Source organism: Equus quagga, chromosome 6 (assembly GCF_021613505.1).
Source record: "Equus quagga isolate Etosha38 chromosome 6, UCLA_HA_Equagga_1.0, whole genome shotgun sequence".
NCBI classification, from domain to species: domain Eukaryota; kingdom Metazoa; phylum Chordata; class Mammalia; order Perissodactyla; family Equidae; genus Equus; species Equus quagga.
In genome coordinates this window covers 80,704,136-80,725,396 of record NC_060272.1, presented here as the reverse complement: position 1 = coordinate 80,725,396, position 21,261 = coordinate 80,704,136, and the positions used below count along the sequence as shown (strand labels likewise).

Below are 21,261 nucleotides of genomic sequence, written 5' to 3'. Positions count from 1 at the left end.
TTGACAAACGTGCCCACACAGAACTCCATTGCTCTGGAACTTTCCACGTAGCTCCATGTCCTTTATTAACCCGCCTCTCTCCTCACGTGCTTTCAACCCAAAACTTTCCCAAGAGTTCTGATCCTCTTCCAACTCAAGTGCAAACCATGGCCAATGTGGGCTTCCAGTCATGTCCCATCTGAATCCCCACAGTATCATCAGGGAGAAACTTCTGGGACCCAGAGATCTCCTGGCCTGTAATCTCGTCTGGATTTTTCATGAAGGAATGTGGCCTCTGGATGTATATAGCTTGAATTCAAATTCTATCTCCACCTTTCCTGGCTCCATGAGCGCCTCAGTCTCTTACTTCCTGGCCTATGTGAGGATTAAATGAGATGGTAAACAGAAAGCTCTAAGACAAGGCCCTGTATAGGATTCCGTTGAACAATGCCAGCTCAAAGACAAAGGATTGTTAGCGTAGGAACGTGTTCTACCTTCCCGCCCTCCTTTCCCCCAGCCCCACTCACCTGGGAGGATGGAATCTCTAGCCAATCAGAGCCTTCCTTTCCTGCCCTCCTGAGAGAACATGACTAGAAGTAAATAAGGTAGAACTGGGAGAAGCTTTAGGAAGAGACTCCTGGGGGCTGGTAAGTAAGCAAGGCCAGGCACTGTGACCAGGCAGGACAGAGGTCTGAGAAATGTTGCTGTGGGTTATCAGCAGGGTTCCCCTTAATGTTCTTTGATAGGTACTATGGACTGAATTGTGTCGCCCCTTAAATTCATATTTGAAGCCCTAACCTCCAATAGGACTGTAATTGGAGAAAGGGACTTTGAGGAGCTAATCAAGGTTAAGTGAGGTCATAAGGGTGGGGTCCGAACCCAAGAGGATTGGTGGCCTTATAAGAAGAGGAAGAGAGAACTCACGCTCTCTCTTTCTCTCTCCCCATGGACGTCAAGGAAAGGCCTTGTGAGGACACAGTGAGAAGTGGCCATCTGCAAGCCAGGAAGAGAGCCCTTACCAGAACCTGACCATGCTGGCACCCAGACCTCAGACTCGTGGCCTCCAGAACCAAGAAAGAAACATCTATTGTTCAAGCCACCCAGTGTGATATTATGGCAGCCCGAGCAGACTAATGGGTGAAAGTAGCAATCAGAGTTTCTTTTCCTTTTGATTACCCTTGTCCCTGAGTTGGGCTCTCTACAGGTGACACTGAGAGAGCCTGGTGGGTGCCTGCCATGGTGAATTTTATGCATCAATTTAACTGGTCTAAGGGATGCTCAGAGAGCTGGTAAAACATTACTTCTGGGTGTGTCTGTGAGGTGTTTCAGGAAGAGATTAGCACTTGAACAAGCAGCGTGAGATGCTCTCATCAATGCAGGCAGGCATCCTGGGATCCCTTGAGGGCCTGAATAGAACAGAAAGGCAGAGGAAGAGCAAGTTTGCTCAAGCTGAGCTGGGACGTCTAATTTCCCCTGCCCTTAGCCATTGGCTCACCTGGTTCTCAGGCCTTCAGACTCAAACTGAATTACACCATCAACTTTCCTGGACCTCCAGCTTACAGGTAACAGATCCAAAGACTTCTCGGCCACCGTAGTCATGTGGCCCAATTCCTATAATAAACCCCTTTTTACATATCGCTATATATCCCACTGGATCTGTTTCTCTGGAGAACTCTGACGGCATTCCTTGCCCTGGAACCACACTCAGTCTCCAGCACCATTCACTGAGTTATGAGGGACGCAAGGCGTCACATGCTCCTCGCCCCCACCAGCAGGAAAACAGTCCAGGGAGCCGGGGCACGTGTGTGCGATGAGCACTTGTAGGGCATTGATCAAGGCGAGTAAATGCCCATGCTCTCTGTCCATGCAGAGTTGTTGGGGAGAACCCTCATGCTCCACGAGCACTCCAGGACCTCTGCTTCTGTGGTTCTCCTACTATCTGCAGCTCACAGGTACACTGTTCCGATCTTGCCCCCACACTCTGCAGTAAAGATGATTTGTGTCATCTCACTTAAACACCACAACAAGGTGCCACGGGGACAGACCCTGACAAACACCCAGACTGCCCTTCCTGCTTGCACTCTCGTGTCCAGACAGTCTTTTCTCCACACAGGCCAGAGGGAGCCTTGAAAAACCTAAGTCAGATGGTGTCACTCCTCTGCTCAAAATGTCCCTCTGCAATTTTAGTGCCTTTTTTTTTTCTTGCTTAATTGCTCTCTACCTAACCCAGGTACAGCAGGTGGTGTTGGCTAGAGCACAGGCACCTCCTTGCTCAGCTAAAGGATAATCAAGGGCTATCCTATTATCAAGGACAGCTTTGGCCAGAGAGGCTAAGGATCTTTGTTGGGCAACTATTGCCTTAGCAGAGGATTCTGCAATATCTTCAAGAGTTAAGGAGAGGTTCTGATCATAGCCTCCTTTACATTTGCTCCTAAGCAGGGAAGTAGCACTCTGCTAAAGGAAGTGAATTCTGAATCAAGAATACCTCCTGATAGGTCCTTTCTAGAACAGTTAGGGGCACAGTTAGATAACCTAAGAGGTATTGCCCAACTGTGTGCCAGCCACCTAGGCATTTATAGGTTCAGGGAGAATGATAATTGCCACAAAGATAAATCCTGTTGGGACACTAACCATTTCCACTAAGGTGACACTGTTAATGGATTCATTCATAGGAATTGTTGCATTTGCCTGTTCAAGCCAGGGTCACTTAGGTTTTCTCCTCGCCTAAAACAAAAAGTTGTTTTAAATTCCAGAGGTTACCACTGCTAAGCAATGGCCTGGGAGATACAGATGTTGGCCTTATCTTTCCAGGACAATGCTGAAGTAAAGGAAAGAAAGAAAGAAAAGAAGAAAAGGTTTTCTATTTAGTTAAAGTATGAAGTCTTGATCTGTCATCTTGGGTGGAAGCAGTCCACATCAGTGTCAGCTGCTTCTCCTCCTCATCAGTACGATTCAGAGGTCACCAGCGTCTGTACAGGATCAGATGTCAGATAGAGTTTTCTTCAGCTGTGAGATGTGTATCCAAGGCTCAATGCCTTCTAGTTTCTGCAGCAGTGTCAGTGGTCAGGACCACTTGGTAAGGTCCCTTCCAATGGGGCTCAAAGGCTGTTTTCCTCTGAGATGTTTCCAGAATACCCAGTCACCAGGCTCTGCTCTGTGACCAACAGGATCCTTTGAACTGGGATCCAGGATAGCTTCTTCAACCTGTTGGTGGTAGGCTTGAGCATAGACATTAGAGATGAACAGGAGCTGGTCACAGTAGCATGAGACAACAAGTGGCCAGCAGCGACCAGGTTAGAAATTTTAAGTTTGAGGGTCCTATTAAATAGTTTCCTCAACCTTGCCTGATGATTGAGGGTGACAAGGACAGTCATAATTCCAAGGAGTTTGCAAGGTTTTTGTTACGGTTGGTATGATTTGTCCAGTGAACTGGATGCCTTGATCCCTGGAAGATTGGGAAACACATTTTCTAACAGTTTTTTTGTCACTGTGAGAGCATCAGCCTTGTGGCAGAGGTTTCAACCTCTGCAGAAAACATACTTACAATAACAAGAACACTGATAACTCATGCTAAGTGGCAGTTGAATGAAGTCGAGATGCAAGTGTTCAAAGGGTCCAGAGGTCTCTGGGGACAAGAGCAGTTTTTTAAAATGCACTATGGTGGGTGAGGGAATGCAAAAAAATGAAAAATGGGATTTGCCAGGGAACTGGAAAGAACCAAGCAGCTGTGTTGCGTTTCCCATAGCCCTGCCTGTTTGTTTAATTTACAGTCATTGTTTACCCAACTTAATGTCTCTGACTCAGGAGCAGACTGTTATCATGTTACAAGGACATCAGGATGGAAAAATCCGGCAATGAGGGGTCATTTTTAGCAGAAGCAGAATGGACTTCATCCACATGAACCATCCACAGTCTTTATAGATTCTGTTGCTGCTGCCTTTGCATGAAACTCAGCTAGGGAAATTATTTTGGCAAAATACAGAATCCTTGTTTTCTAGGCATTTTACACCTTTTCTTAGCCAATGAAAAAAAAATCCTACTTTCCTTGCATACAGAATTGCTTCCCTTGTTATCTTTAGCAGCTTCAATTACATACATTAGCATTTTTAACCTTTAAAAACCTTAATTTCTAGTGAAAAATAAAGAAGTAAACAATTATGAACTGTCTTTTATATTAGCATTCTCTGGCTTGTCAAGTTTATAAGTACTTTTTATAAGTTCTAGAAATGTATACTATCCATCATGGCGTAAAACATGTTTACTGACAGCCCCAAATATCTTAATTCCTCTGTAAAAGGAAGCAAAAAGTGGATAAACCTATGTTCAGTAATTAATGTTTCAGTATTTTATTTGGAAATGATCTAGATCATCAATGTTTCTCATAATTTAATTTAACTTAGCAAAATTCTAAGGTTTCAGGTTACCAAAAAGATTTGGGGAAACTATTTTTAAGTAGACAAACCATAAAATATAATTGTTGCTAAAAAGTTTATCTATAAACTCTTATCCCCCTTATATCTATCTAAATCAATTGCTCCCAACTATATGTTGGATTACCTGTGAATACTTCATGAGACATTTTACAAAATTAGCCACCATTCTAACTAAATTTTCCTGCTGACAAATTGTGTGACAGAGATAACATGAATTTACTTGATTTTTAGTAAACCTAAGTAGAATAAAAGTGGTGTGTTTGAATTTTATGCAATATTGATAACTCTAAAGACATACCTGTTCTAATTAAATCCACAAACTTGAACCAGCGTTAATTTACTAAAGATTGACCTGAGATCATGTGAACTTGAAAAAAATTGAGGTTATTTTTTATTATCTTCCTGAGAGTTTAAGCATTTAACTTTAAGCCAATTAAATAGAGCTCTTTTACAAATTAATTTTGGCAATACCATTCAGAGGTGGAAAAACATCACACATCTACAACACACATATATAAATGCACACAACATATAGAAAGACGCAAAGAAAGACCTTATAGTTACTAATATTTGTGGAAAAGACAAAGATTTTTCATTTGCTCAATTCCCAAATAACTCTCTTTTCTTTCTTTTCTTTTCCTGATGAGAAATTTCTCCCTAAAGTTTGCATTTCAAAAAATGGCTCTTTGTTCCTAGAGAAGATGGGGGTAGAAAATCTACATTACAAAGGCATGGAGAAAAGTATTCAAGTTTTCTCCAAGATGGAGTTGGGGGATATTTGCCTATTATCAGAGATCTAGGGTAATTTAAATTTTTAAGTGCAGGAAAATTCTGTTTCTTTTTTTTTAAAGATTGGCACCTGAGCTAACAGCTGTTGCCAATCTTCTTTTTTTTCCTGCTTTTTCTCCCCAAATCCCCCCAGTACATAGTTGTAAATTTTTAATTGTAGGTCCTTCTAGTTGTGGCATGTGGGATGCCACCTCAACATGGCCTGATAAGCGGTGCCATGTCCACACCCAGAATCCAAACCAGCGAAACCCTGGGCTGCCAAAGCAGAGCATGTGAATTTAACCACTCAGCCATGGGGCCGGCCTTAAATTCTGTTTCTAATGTCTGCATTTTTTACAATATCTATAAGCATTTTGAGATGAATAGGGGAGGTTTTTGGATTGGCAATAAAAGGTGAACTTTGAACTGCTCTCTAGATCACTGTCTTTAGCCCTGCAGAGTTTTGCAAGACAAATTCAGTTGTTTCTAGTTCCCCAAAGGACTGACTTGCAGTCTGAATACTAGAGAGGCTGATCTGCCCTTCCAACTACATTTTCTCCAGTTTGTTTCTTTCCCTCTGGGTACATAGTTTAGGAGAGAAGTCCTAAGAAAAAAATTCCTATTAGGCTCTGCATATCAGATTCCAATTTGGCCAAATTTCTGATCATTAAGTTATTAAATCCTTTCAAATATTTTGTCAGCTTCCAGCTGGGACAAACCATAAATATTTTTGGCAGTACTGAATAACCCCATTAATTTTAATTTTAGTTTTCCCTTGACTGTTTAAGGGAATAACATAGCAGTTTATAAAAAAAAAAAAAAAGAATCCTTCAGAGTTTTGTCAACTCTGGGAGGGGCCCATATGAGGCGTTTAAGTTGATGTTAAAGAATTTGCATAGGGCCTTTGAGAACAATCTCTTTTCTAGTGTCCCAATTTATACAATTGAGACATAAATTTCTGGGCCAGTGTTTTGATAATGGACTTCTAGGAGGGTGAAATGGAGGAGGCCTAGGTGTTGTTTTAGATGCTGTGTCTTTAATTTTCCATTAGCCTTTTGGAACAAATCTTTCACTGAAGCTATTTCAGAATCCTGAAGCCTTTCGGAAGCTTCTACATACCATTTAAAATAGGTGTCCCATTCTGTTTGTTCAACCTGGGATCCCTTGCTCTCAAGTGCATCTCTTAAATGAGTGCTCTCGACTAACTGAAACGTTCCCCATAACGGCCATTGTAATTCCAGGCTGTTTTTAGTAAAGCCCTGCCATTTTGTTAAATAGCTGCAGCTCCTGAGACTATAGTTCTTAAACATAAAACAAGCAGGTAAGCAGGAAGGTGGCATGCTCAACTCAACTCCGGATATAAGGAATCTCATTTCTTCTAGCTAGGCCTTTGGGTTTCTGAGCCAAACAAATACTTAAGAGGGATGTGTCTTGAGGTTGGAAGCTGTAGCGTGTTTTACGGTGTACTTTGTTGTATGGAAATTTTCTTGATGTTGATGGGTGACCTAGTGTCAATCTAACCCATTCCATGATCAACTTATCCTAACATGAGAGTCTTTGGGTTAGCTGGCAAGCACTCTAACAGCTTTTAAGTGTTCGACCCATACCCACCAATTTGGGGGCTTTCTTGGTTTCTGAGATTCCCATTAGTGATGGTCTCTACCTCATGTGCACATTAATATAACAGCAGTGACCCATGAACTAGTGACTGGGGAAAGGATTGAACCAGCAGGCCCTAAAGAATGGGGACTGAGGATTGATCCCAAACAAATGGGGAACTGCAGCTGTGACCAGTAGTTCCCAATGTAGAATGACGGGAAGGATTCCAAACCAACAGAGAACTGCAGACCAAACCATCAGCAGTTCCCAACACGGAATCCAGGGACAGTACAAGGGCTGGGTTTAGATGTTACTGTCGTCTGAATCGGACGCAGGCTGATCTCAGACCTAGTCTGGTCCCAGACCCAGTCCAGTTCCAGCCGGCAAGCACCAACAATTCCCGTGCAACTTTGGACTAGGGGAAAAGATGGAACCAGCAGCCCACAAAGAACGGGGACTGTGAACTAATTCCAAACAAATGGAGAACTGCAGCTGCTACCAAAAGTTCCGCATGTGGAAAGCGGGTAAGGACTCCAAATAAATGGGGAATTCTGTTATTCCCAAGGTGGAATCTGCGGATGGAACCAAGGGATGAGGTTTTCCACTCAAATAACCTGTAAATTGTGGTCTGAAAGGACAGTTAGATCATGAGTTTGACACAAAAAGACAGTGGAGCTCAAACTGATAGGAATTTAACAATGGCCTTTGGAAACTGTGAGAAAGACAGTGAACTCAAAAGGGTTCGCAGGGCTCCACGCCTGTTTCCTGTTCCCCAAACACCATCAGAAGTTTACTTTGGATCCTGTCACTGCCACCAAATTTGTTAAAAAGCAAAATTCAACTGAGTAAATTTGAAGATCTATTGGCTTAATTCAATGATTCGTGAATCAGGCAGCATCCCATCCAGCAAGTAGAGAGATACCCCAACGAGCTGTACGAAATGGAAGGTTCTTATAGGCAGAAGGAGGGTGGGGCAAGGAAGTTACTAACAAAAGACAAGAAAAGCATTGTTTCAGGCCAGGACATCTTTTGGGGAGAAGGGAACAGCAGGGATTTTATCATGAGGATTACCTTACTAATGCTAATCAGGAAATTTCAGATTGATTGTTCAAAAGTCACATTCCTAGGGGCTGGCCCCGTGGCTGAGCGGTTGAGTTGGCGTGCTCCGCTGCAGGTGGCCCAGTGTTTCGTTGGTTTGAATCCTGGGTGCAGACATGGCACCGCTCATCAAGCCATGCTGAGGCAGCGTCCCACATGCCACAACTAGAAGGACCCACAACGTAGAATATACAACTATGTACTGGGGGGGCTTTGGGGAGAGAAATGAAAAAAATAAAATCTTTAAAAAAAAAAAAGTCACATTCCTGGAATAGGTTGTAACTGTAATTGTCTTGGTTTGCTGTTGTGGGGACAAATGAGTCCATTTGGGGCCTATTATTTCTTTTTTAACAGTTGTACGTTTCTAGGAATTTACCCATTTATTCTAGGTTATCCAATTGTTGGTGAATAATTCTTCACAGCAGTCTCTTGTGATTCTCTGTATTTCTATGACAGTTGTTTTTTTCCTTTGTTTTGTTTTTTCTTAGAAACATCTTTATTGCAAGTGTTTTTAAATGCTTCTCTCCATGTATTACAGAATGCGTATAACTTTCATTCACTGATATAACTGATATATAACTCAGCAAGCAAGTTGGGCTCTTTGAAACATTTTTACTACAAGTGTTCTTAAACACTTCTCTACATGCACTGCAGAATGGGTATTACTTCAATTCACCAATATCACCTGTGATATCAGTTTTAATGTCTCCTCTTTCATTTCTGATTTTGAGTTTTCTCTCTTTTTTCTCAGTCTACCTAATTGTCAATTTTGTTAATCTTTTCCCAAAAAACCCAAACTCTTAGTTTTGTTGATTTTTTCTGTTGTTTTTCTATTCTCTATTACATTGATTTCTACTCTTATCTTTATTATTTCCTTACTTCTGCTAACTTTGGGCTTAATTTGTTCTTTTTTGAGTTCCTCGAGGTGTAAGGTTGTTTGAGATTGGAGGCACTTATTGCTATAAACTTCCTTCTTAGTACTGCTTTTACTGTATCTCATAAGTTTTGCAGATGATATGATCTTATGTGTAGAAAACCCTAAAGATTCCAAAATAAAAAACCTATTAGAACTAATAAACAAATTCGGCAAAGTTGCAGGATACAAAATCAACATACAAAAATCAATTGTGCTTCCATACACTAACAATGAACTATCCAAAATGGAAATTTAGATAACAATCTCATTTACAATAGCATCAAAAAGAATAATATACTTAGGAATAAACTTAACCAAGGAAGCGAAAGACTTGTGTACTGAAAACTCCAAAACAATGATGAAAGAAAATTTAAGAAGACACAAATAAATAGAAAGACAGCCTCCTGTGTTCATGAATTGGGAGAGTTAATATTGTTAAAATGTCTATTCTACCCAAAGCAATATACAGATTCAATGTAATCCCTATCAAAATCTCAATGGAATTTTTTACAGAAATAGCAAAAACAATCCTAAAATTAATATGGAACCACAAAAAAACCCACCCTGAATAGCCAAAATAATGCCGAGAAAGAAGAACAAAACTGAACAAAACATCACAAAAAGAACAAAAGATCACAATTCCTGATTTCAAAATATTACAAAGCTAGAGTATTTAAAACAGTATGGTACGGGCATAAAGACAGACATATAGACCAATGGAATGGAATGAAGAGCCCAGAAATAAACCCACACATATATGGTTAACTGATCTTCAACAAGACCCATTTATTCTAGGTTATCCAATTGTGTGGTATCAAGACCACACAATGGGGAAAGAACAGTCTCTTCAACAAATGGTGTTGGGAAAACTGGATATCCCCACGCAAAAGGATGAAACTGGACCCTTATCTTACATCATAAACACAAAAATCAACTCAAAATGGATTCAGGACTTAAATGTAAGACCTGAAACTATAAAACTCCTAGAAGAAGATATAAGGGGAAATGTCATAACATAGGCCTTGGCAATGACTTAATGGATTTGACACCAAAAGCACAGGCAACAAAAGCAAAAATAGACGAGTGAGACTATATCAAACTAAAAAGCTTCTGCACAGCAAAGGAAACAATCAACAGAGCAAAACAGCTACCAGTGGAATGGAAGAAAATACTTGCAAACCACATATCTGATAAGGAATTAATATCCAAAATATATAAGGAACTCATACAACTCAATAGCAAAAAAACAATCCAATTAAAAAATGGGCAAAGGAACTGAATAGATATGTCTCCAAAGATATACAGATGGCCAACAGGTACATGAAAAGGTGCTCAACATCACTAATCATCAGGGAGATGCAAATCAAAACCACAATGAGACATCACCTCACACCTATTAGAGTGGCTATCATCAAAAAAAACAAAAGATGACAAGTATTGACAAGTTTCTCTCCATGTTTCTCTCTCCATTTCAAGAGAAACTGCAACTTTTGTGCACTGTTGGGAGGAATGTAAAATGGTGAAGCCACTATGAAAAACAGCACCAATGTTCCTCAAAAAATTAAAACTAGAACTACAGTATGACCCAGCTATCCCACTTCTGGGTATCTACCTAAAAGAATTGAAATAGGATCTCGAAGAGATATTTGCCCTTCCATGTTCATGCAGCATCATTCTCAATAGCAAAGATGTAGAAACAACCCAAATGTCCATCGACAGATGATGGATAAAGAAAATGTGGTATATACATACAATGGAACATTATTCAGCCTTAAAAAGAAGGAAATCATAGCAATAGGCTACAATGTGGACGAACCTTGGGGACATTTTGCTAAGTGAAATAAGCCAGTCACAAAAAGACAAATATGTCATAATTCCACTTATATGAGGTATCTAAAATAATCAAACCCATAGAAGCAGAAAAAATGGTGGTTTCCAGCAGCTGCAGGAGGGCGAAATGGGGAGCTGCTGTCCAATGGGTACAAAGTTTCAGTTATGCAAGATGAATAAATTCTAGGGATCTATACAACACTGTGCCTATAGTTAACAAGACTGTATTATACACTTAAAAGTTTAAGAAGGTGTGGGCCAGCCCTGTGGTACAGCAGTTAAACTTGCACATTCCACTTCAGTGGGCCAGGGTTCGCCAGTTTGGATCCTGGGTGCAGACCTATGCACTGCTTGTCAAGCCATGCTGTGGAGGCATCCCACATATAAAGCAGAAGAAGATAGGCATGGATGTTAGCTCAGGGCAGTCTTCCTCAGCAAAAAAAAGAGGAGGATTGGCGGCAAATGTTAGCTCAGGGCTAATCTTCCTTAAAAAATTCAAGAAGGCAGATCTCATGTTAAGATATTAAGTATTCTTACCACAATTTAGAAAAAAATGCTCTCTCAACAAGCCTTCCTTGAGTACTTCTCTAAAGCTGCGCACATGCACAACACACACACTGCCTATAATCCCTATCACTCTCCCCTGCTTTATTTTCAGCCACACAACTGATCACCTTCTGGTATATTGTATATTTTGCCTATTGATTGGCTTATGTTTTGTTCTGTCTCTCCAGAATGGCAGTATAAGCTCCATATGGGCAGGTAGTTTGTGCCTCTTTTGTTTATTAGTGTATCCCCAACACCTGGAAGAGTGCCTGGCACATAGTAGCTGCTCAATAAATGTTTGATAGACGAATAAACTGAAAATGAATAAAACTGCCATTCTGGTTTTTACTTCAGTCTTGCAAGTTTGATTAGCATGAGAGACAGCACCTTATAATTCATCAACTGCACGTGCACCAACAAAGTAGTTTCTGCACCTCCAAACCAAGCAAGAACAGACATGAATTGTAGGGACCCCACTGTTAGCTCCATCTTTGACCTTTGCCTCTGACTTCCATGAAACAACGTAAAAGCTGTCCCTTCGGCAGCTGGCACTTCCTCCAGTCCCGCAGGCGCACTAAGCTGCTAAGCCAAAGCATGTGGAACAGGGGGAGTGTTTGGCTCCTTGTGCACATGATGCGTAACTGGGGCTTTGGGAAAGAAGCCATTTGGAAGTAGGGACCCACGTGAGAGGAACTGTTTCAGCATTACACTGTGGATGGAGGTGACAGCTTTGCAGTGCTGAGAAAATGACTCAGAAACCAGGCAGGACAATATCTGCTGGGCTCGTCCTTCTCATTAATTTCCTATTTTCTGATGATAACTCAGTGGAGAAACCTGGCAAATACATTTGATGAAGGCTAACATCCCCAGCGATGTCACATGGCTATCATGTAGCCCGATAGGATCTGATGAGAAGGGCACTTCACCCCTGGGGCATTCTTTCCCAAACCTAATCCCTAACCCCTAACCTCTAATCTCAGTCTAACCCTGAGAAAAACACCAGACAAACCCAGACAGGACATCCTACAGGACAGCTGGCTGGAGCTGCTATGACCGTCAGGGTCATGAAAAGGCAGGCAGGACTGAGAAACTGCCACAGACCAGAGGAGACACGGCAATGAAATGCAGAGGGGTGTCTCGGATGGGATTCTGGAACAGAAAGAGGACGTTCATGGGAAACCCGGTACATGAAATTATACAGGTGCTAAACTAACGCCAGCCGGCCCCCAGGGACGACACACTGAAAAGCAGAAAGCCTCCCCACAAGTGGAAGCTGCTCATTGTTAAGTTTTACAACTTATCTGTAAAAGACTTGGTTGCTTGAGTTTTGTGTGAGGCGATGCTCACACACCTGGCCCTCCTTGACCCCAGACACACCAGCTCCCAGCTGTATGCAGCTGTTTCCCTGCAGCTGGGTCCAGACCCACAAATCTGCTCTCTGCTGTTCTGAAGCTTGAAAAGTAATTTTTTCAGCCCTTAGATGAGAGTCAAAACACTGGCCTCAGCATTCTCACAGCTTATCACTTTTGCTGACTCTTCCTCATTAGACATCGTGACAGCTACGAGCAAAACCAATGACCACTTCTGTTGCACATAGCGTAGAACAGACCCGACATCAGCACAAAATACTGTACAGCAAAAGTAGGAAAATACAATTTAAACATATAAATGAATGTGCTCCCAAACTGTCCCCACTTCTGTCTTCCACGCCCACACCACCAGAGGGGACACCAGGACGCTCCTGCCTTGCTCTCCTGCTGGCCTGCAGCACTGGGCTGGACGGCTGCACTTGCCACTCTTTCTGCAACTCCTGTGGCTCACTGATGCCGTGAAACCAACAGGTCACAGGGGACGTTTACCAGCACCCCACCTCCCCCAGCTGGGTCATCCTCAGATCAGTGACCCCAAACCTGGGTCCAGGGACTGTGGGCAGCCTGCATAGGCTCACAAGAGAAAGACTCAGGCAGGCACTGAGAAGAGTTCAGTGACTTTGACAAGACAAGAGGGTGGAGTACGTTTAAGGAAAAGGAGGAAGAGCTGGAAGCTGGAGGGAAAAGCAAGGGCTGGGCTGTTGCCCAGTGCAAGAGCCCTCTCAATAGGTCGGAGGGAGTGAGCAGTTAGGAGTCCATAGGAGTGAGGATTGAGTCACCAGACTTTAAGGAGCATCTAAAACTTAATCAGATGAAGAGAAGGATGCTTCGCAGGGTTGAAAACTTCCTTCACGTCTTCTCGTGTTATCTTCTCAGTGACGTTTCACATCTGGGACCTGCATTCCCTGCCCTCCTCCGCACTTCCTCATCTTGTAAAAGGGCATCAGCATCTGGGCAGGCGCCCAAGCTGATAACTCGGGAGGCTCTGCGGTCCCCCGTGACTGTCAGGTCTACCCCAGGATGCTTTCTGAATTCACTGCCTTATCTGCCCCCACCTGGACCACACAGTCTCCAGCTCCAGCTCAGGCCCTTCTGTTGTCAGAAGGAACTTTCTGAAATCCTGATCTGAACAGGCCACTCACAGTCTACAGACCATGCAGGCTCTCCGTTGCCATAGGCAAGGTCTAACCACTGGCACGGTCCCAGAGCTCTTTGCCATCTGGATCTGGCCCCAGCTCTGCCTCCCCTCCACAGAGCTTCCCCCTGCTGGGGCACCCAGCCCGCTTCCCCACTCTGCTCCCTCTGCTGGGGAGGCTGGCTGACTCTTACCTGCTACTCAAGACCCTGCCCAAAGGCTGCCTCCTGTGAGGCCTTCCAGGGCACATCCAGGGCAGTTAGTCATGACTGCCTGCAGATATGAGCCTTTAGAGCAGCTACCATATTTTCTTCTAACATTTTGTTGTCTTGCAGTAAACTTCTGAAAGGCAGGGACCACACGAGTGATGCCTGCATCTCAGCGGCGTAACTGATGCTGTAGCATAAATGAATGTGATGGACAGTGTATGTGCACACTCAGCTGGAACTACCACTTCCACATGGTCCCTAATCAGGGGTGCTGTGGTGCTGGCTCCCACACCACAGCCTTGGCCCCCGAGGAAAGGCATCTCCCTACGGGGTGAAGCTGGGAAGCTGCTTACCTGAAAGCAGAAGGCTAGAGCACCATTTGGGCTGGGAGCTGTCGGGGAACCCCACAGTGGATCCAGCGATCAAAGTTACTGTGACATGTTGGCCTTATGGGGTGGAGGGACTTATATTGCTATTTCCCAGAGTATTTGGGGAACTAGTGCTAGAGAAAGAGCTCAGAGAAGATAACGGCTCATTGGGTTAAAGCCGAACAGGGATCTTTCCTGCAGGACTTAGGGGCTTCAACTTCCTGCGGACACGCCAGCGCCCAAGGGCGGGCAGTCAATGGAGCTTCCCAGACACACATGACCCCAGAGCCACAGGGCACCGCGGAAGCTACTTTGGGAAACACTGGCCCAAACTGGTGAATGACAAACGAAGGACTCAGAACAAAGTATCTGTTTATTTCTCGTTCATTGTGGTCACTCTAAAATATGTCGATCATCAGGATCAAACAGGCTTTCTCAGAAAGATCAGAGGAAAAAGCACGTCTTCATGGAATCAAAACCTTCTATTCAGAATAAGCATTAGCAAAATGAAAGCAGCTGCCTCATAAATGCAGCGCCATAGAGTCTTCAGAAAGGGATTGGAAAACAATTATACAAATATTTTGCTACAGATTAAAATAACCCGAAACTACAATCATTGGCTATAAATATAGCCATGTTTAATCACATTAAAAATAAAAAGTGAAACTCCTCAGACGATTTGCTCTCTTGCTTGTCCGGGGGCAGGCAGCAAGTGCTGCTGGACACCCAGCTGGGGGCAGATCAGAAGGAACTGTAAGCCACTCAGCCGCCACCGCTGGACACCTACCCAGCCAGGAGAGCAGGCTCAGGATCTGCATGCCAAGCACCCCTGTGGCTTCCCATTGTCACAGAGCGATTTGATTAACTGCTTATAATTCCACCAAATAGGACTCCCAATGAGAGGACTGACAGGAGCATTACAAGAAACTACTGGGACTGCATCTGCCTTTTCAATCTGGCAAGACTCATAAGGCATTCATCCCTCCACTTCCTTCGGGCAGCTAAGTGCTCCGGATCATCTGGAATTTTCACACACATGGCCTGGAAACAGGAAAAAAAGAAAAAAAAAAAAAAAAGAAGCATCAAGAGGCACTCATTTATCAGGAGTATAATTCTTCCTATTTACGCTGATTGGGAATTTGCTTTCAAAGACAAAAGAAGGATGATAAACCCCCAATTAACATAAGCTACACTTCCTCAGAGACAAGTCAAAATGGGCTAGGAGTTCACTGGCCACATTGCTCTTAAGGTCTCCCACGGCCATGACAGAACTGTGGACAAAGTTAGGAGTGAGGAGCCATCAAAATCAAAGACTCAGCTACAAACAATGCTCCACCTGCAGCCCAGGGCTTCCACTCGGCCAGCACAGTTCTCTGTAAGGGCCAACATACCTGGTTAACTTTTTCAACAGTGGGCCCGGAAAACTCTGGAACAGGTCCAAAACTCTTGAGGACACGTTTTATGCTTTCTCTGTATCTGTCACAGTAGCTTAACATACCTGAAATCATATGAAAACAAGAACTCACATATTGGCAAGAATACTACATAACTCCAAACTAAGAAATCTGTGCAGGGTGTTGTCCTGGGGTCGATGAACTACATCCTTTTCTTCCTGCAGATGGAGGAAAGGTGGAGGTGGGAAGTGCACCTTGCTCAGCTGGCCCTGGGGAGTGAAGGTCCTCACCATTAGTCCCTAGTCAAGCTCTCTCTCAGATCCTAAAATCCTGAAAAGCGACGGAACCTTCGGGCCTACTGTTCCACCTCTGTCAGCGCATGTCACGGGACACTCCAGTCAGCCTACATTCCCGCATTGATGTGTTAAACGTCACGTTAAGTTCTACTTTCACCAAAAACGTCTCCTTCAACAATGTCTCTATAAGGTTACTTGTGTAAATGGCTTGAATGCATTTTCTAAGAACCAAAGTTGTCAAAGTTCAATTAAATCTGTTTCCCATTTTACCCTTATTCCGTGAATTCTAGTTACCACTTTAGGCTCTTTAAAGGGACCATGTTTATCCGGGAGGCAGGCTGGGAGCTCACACGGGGACCGAGCCCAGTCCTCCCACCCGGGCTGCACTGCTTTCCTACGGCTTCTGCGGCCCTCGGGGATCCAATCCATTTCTTGGGTTCTAGGATAGGGCCCTAGGAATTTGATGGAGACGCACAGGAAGAAGAGGCTTATCCTGAAGGGCGAGGGGAGGGTGAAGCATGGTGACCTAAGGCTGTGGCTAAGACGGTGTGCAGAATCGGACGTGCCGAGAGGCAAAGAGTCAGCTGCCCGCCTTGGCACAGGGCGGCAGGCCCGCCCCGACCCGGCCTGCTCTGCGGCCGCAGGGCTCCCCGGCCCACGGGGCAGCGAGGCCGGGCTGGCGAGGGCGTGCGCTCGGACACAAGTCGGGTCAGCGCCAGGGCTGGGCCCGGGGGACACAGGACACAGGGCTGAGCTGCCCGCTGTTGCGCCCGTGGCCCATTTCCAACAGCTTTCCACACCAGAAAGACTCGGCAGTTGGTCAGTCAGGCTAAAGAGCCAACAAGGGACAAATGAGGCTGCACAATTCGCAGACACAAGAGCTTGGCTGTCACCTGCCGCACAGAAACTGGGCGTGACTGACTCATCCATATAGAAATGAGCACCACTGCACAGTCTTTGGAAACAAAGACAAAACACTTCTCTGGGTTTAGTGTTGGGGGACTAAACTGCTGGAGAAGCCTGAATTCACTGGGTTTCAACTTCATTTGCCTCAGACAGTTCTCCTTCTCTTTCGGTGTGCTACAATTATATGCAATTTGCTCTTAGAAATTGTTTTGAAGGATAAAAAATTCAAACATACAAACCTTTCTGACAGAACCTACAATTAAGTCTCTTTTTAAAATAAGATGTTTCATTTCATTTAAGATAACTTGACAATTCTGAATTCTGGAAGGCTCCCTAAATATGCCAGCATTGGCTTCCCTTAGATGGCTTAGCATTTCTGGAACACAGAAAACATACACATTTATTTCCTTGTGGGAATTAAATATTTACTTCACTATTTGTTTATTTATTCAAACTAAAGGTGATAAAGTCTAGACACAAATACAGTTTATTCCTTTTTGGGAGCAGAGACACAAGAATCAACGAAATTGGAAAGGTACACATGAGAAGAAAGAGGAAGAGTCGCTGTAGCTGCGTCTTCATCCCAACCTTGTGGGAAAACAAAGCCCCGCGCCGCTCTCAGGAGCCCAGTCCGCCTCTCCTCCATGCCAGCAACACCAGCCACACGGTTCAACTCCCCTGCCCCTTTCACCTCTGGATTACTCCACATTTTCTGAGCGAGTGTTCGTCTTCTACTGTCCCTGTGAAGTCATCTGAATCTCCCATGGGCTTTCTAGAACTTTTTCCCCCTACTATCTTTTATAAAATTTGAAGGCATTTATTTCTTCAGAATAGAACAAAATATGGTGAAACTCTTTATAGTACATTCCTAATTTCCCCCCAACTTGTTCAGGAAACCAATTAAAACTTCACTCTTGCTAATATAAAAACACTTTCTATAACACACACTCAGGCTCTTGGGATAAGAGCCCTTTTGCTAACGGCGCAGCCGCGGCGGGCGCTGCAGGGGTGTGCAGACCCTCTGGCAGCAGCTACAGGGAGCCGGGCGCCCTGAAGGGCGCTCTCCCACCTGCTCACACACAGCAGCTCATGGTGACCGACAGCCAAGACCTGCATTGTGCCATATCATTTACAATGTCCCAGTAAACTTATTACTGTTACTGTTATTTGCAACACCTCCCCTTCCATTAGAAAAGTATAAAAGGAGAATTTTACCGTATTTCCAACAATAATTTGGCTTCTACAGCAAGAAAGGAGAACTGAGTGGGAATTATTCTAGAATAACAATTTCATTGGAAACGGAAGGGAAAACACCACTTCTTCTATCCCACTAGTCTGTCCTCCCCTGTATTACTCTGAAATTTAGTCTTCCCTCACATTTTTCCTTCTGCACTTCCAGGTCCTCTGTTCTGTTCACCAATTCTTGCAGAGCTTAGCTTTTTAGAAGACGTTGAACCTAATTTCTTAAGAGACGCTTTTACGGAATGAGAAAAAGAACTGATTCTCATGAGATTAGATTTAGCCTATCTTGCTGCTTTCTAACTTGGAATTCTTTAGTTGTGAGCCTGAAGGTGAGACAGCATGCTTTCTGGAACCTTCAGCATAACCCGAGGTGGGTGGGCAGGCAGGGAGCCTTCCCGTCTGTCTGTATTTACAGAGTAGGCACCGGCCGGCATGGGGCCCCACTGTCAGCCCTGGAAGCAGCTGCCTACCGTGCTCTGGGAGTTCTTTCCTGGAGAGCTCTAATTGCACCCACACCAGAAGAGTCTAGTTTGCACACAGCTATGAACCCCACACCCACATGAATTCACCTGCTTTAAGAGCCAGGGTTTCACAGAACCTATTAAGGAAGATCAAAAAGAACCCAAAGCATAGAGTGACATTATCTAATTCCCACCTGAGTGAGACCTCGCCTGAGGTCAGAAGGCAGGTGGAGACAGAAACCAACCTGGGGCTCCTTAACTCACAAAGTCCAAGCCATATCAGCTCACCTGTTTCTGCCAGTAACACTCCACATAAATGAACCACCCCAGCAAGTAGGCATCTCGATTAAAAAAGACAGGCACCCACACACAGGAGGAAGCTGGTGAGGCAATGTGGCACGCACTCACTTTACCTGGAGGTCATTCCAGGGGCTGCCGGATTCTCAGACACAGAACTTCCCAGGGAGAGCTAAACTCAGGAGGTGCCCAAAGAGCTGCCAGGAGTCAGACGGAGCAGTTCTCTGTGCTGACCCACTAGTCCAAAAGCTCAGCAAAGAAGCAAACCACACAAACTCTCGAGGTTTCACTATTCCACAGCAAAAACATCCTAATCTGTATTTATTCTGTACTTCTCTCTCATGCACTTGCGAATCTTTTGGGGAGAATAAAAACAAGACAAAACTGGAAGAGTAATGAATCAAACAAACAAGACAAACTCTGTGTGAATACGACATTTATTAAGATGAATATGTGTTAGCCATCCTGCTAAGTGTTTCTGTCTGGTTTAAATTCTCACCTGACTCTTGTGAGGTAGTTCTGGTGCCATACCCATTTCACAGGCACAGAAACCGAGATGCACTGAACTACCTCGCACAAGGTTATCCAGCTTGTAATCAGGTAGGGACTCAGGCTGACTGGCCCCACTGACCAGATCCATTGTTCTGAGAGCTTGCCCTTCACCAGTGTTGCTTTTAAAAAGGAGCTAAAAGGGAAAGTAAGCATGCTGGCCTCCTGTTTTCCAGGTGCTATTTTATTAGATTAAAAATAAATCCTAAAATATTTTTACCACTTCTAGATAAACTGTAGCTTTTAAGAGGAATAACTAGCCTACACCTGAGATGTTGGCTTTATGAAAACAACATCAGAAAAAAAGAATTCTCCCAACTCCAATCTTGATATATTCTGGGTGACACTGTGAGGAATAATGAACATTTCCATTGGTTCCAAGCCAGATCTCGTAACTGTCTAACTCTGGGCTTTGGAATGCTCTGAAGTTGAAAACTACATCCGTCCACCATTATCATATGAAGCAAATTAGGTTTTCTTATCATATCTGCTTTGTTTGAAAAATTGCTATGGGCCTCCTTCCCTGTCTGCCACACTGTTTGGTTCTTGAGTTTCTGGTTTCATTGGCTTCTGTTTCTATTTGTTTGAGAGCCAAAGCTGTTCTCAGTTCTCTCCCTATCGATTTCTCAGGATACCTGAATTATCTTATCTTTCTCAAGGAAAAAAAAAAAGAAAGAAAAGGAAAAACACGGTGGTTATCAAATAGTGTCTACATACATTTCAAATGCTTAAATATGTACATGACCTTTTTTTTTTTTCTTTTTGGTGAAGAAGATGGGCCCTGAGCTAATAGCTGAGTCAATCTTCCTCTATTTCTACGTGGGACACCACCACAGCATGGCTTGATGAGCAGTGCGTAGGTCTGTGCCCAGCATCCGAACCCTTGAACCCCAGGCCACCAAAGCAGAGCACATGAACTTAAGCACTAGGCCACTGGGCTGGCCCCGTAAAGTTCTGGTTGAAAAAACATTTGAAATTATCCAAGACTTTATGTTATGATACTTCAAAACTCATGTTTCACTGTTATGAGGGCCTGTTTCTTTACATTATCCTCCTGCATTCAACTGTTATCCTTCCACAAAAGTAATATGTTGTGCTAGGAGAAATTCCCCTCTTCCTTCAGCCACTCAGCAATGCCTGGTTTTAAGGGAGACTCAAGTTGGTTGTTGAATTATATTTGCATGACACACACGACCAATCCAATCAAGACATCATGTGTGCACCTGCTGTGTGCAAGAATATGTCAAGTAAAACTGCCATGAATTTGTTGGAAATTATATTTCATTAATTACTGTGGTGAAAATCTACTGAACTATTACCAAAACATTGTGGAATTATAAAATTTAAGTCAAACAGACTCCGACTTCCAATCTCACGGCAGGAGTCTCCCCTGAACCTCTAAACATCCCGACAGGTGGGCAACCAGCCTCCAGTGCTCACCTCACCCACCCACAGCATGGCCCTCTCCCTGGACATCAGTTCCACTTACTAGAAAGTTCCTCCGGCCATGTACTGAGCCCAAATCTGTCTGCCTCCCATTTCCAGTCTTTCATTCTGGTTCTACCCTCACAAAAGACAAGGATAGACACACACACATACACACACTACTCTGGTCACCTTCTTCTGGACAAGCTCCAGGTGCTCAATATTTTTGTTAAATGTAGACTGTGGAGTTGAATACAATATTTGTTTTCTCTTTCCACAATACATTTTACAAGTTAATAATATAACTATTAAAATAATATAAAATAATTGTAGAAATTTATGACAATACAGAAAAACAAAAGATAATAAAAGTTACTTGTAATTTCAACAACAAGAGATAGCCAGTAGTAATCACATTTAGGTGACATTTTCCCAGCTTT

The 21,261-nt window shown here is 43.6% G+C and overlaps 1 protein-coding gene across 1 annotated transcript in view; it reads right to left on the bottom strand.

Annotated features, from left to right (window-relative positions):
* Positions 1-14,606: 14,606 nt before the first annotated feature.
* Positions 14,607-21,261, bottom strand: part of CRYL1 (crystallin lambda 1) — a 122,325-nt gene continuing 115,670 nt past the window's right edge. Inside the window, exons 7-8 of the mRNA XM_046664813.1 lie at positions 15,643-15,749; positions 14,607-15,292 (exon numbers count right to left, since the gene is read on the bottom strand). Coding sequence (XP_046520769.1) covers positions 15,179-15,292; positions 15,643-15,749 — 221 coding nt within the window. The 3' untranslated portion in view covers positions 14,607-15,178. The remainder of the gene's footprint in view (positions 15,293-15,642; positions 15,750-21,261) is intronic.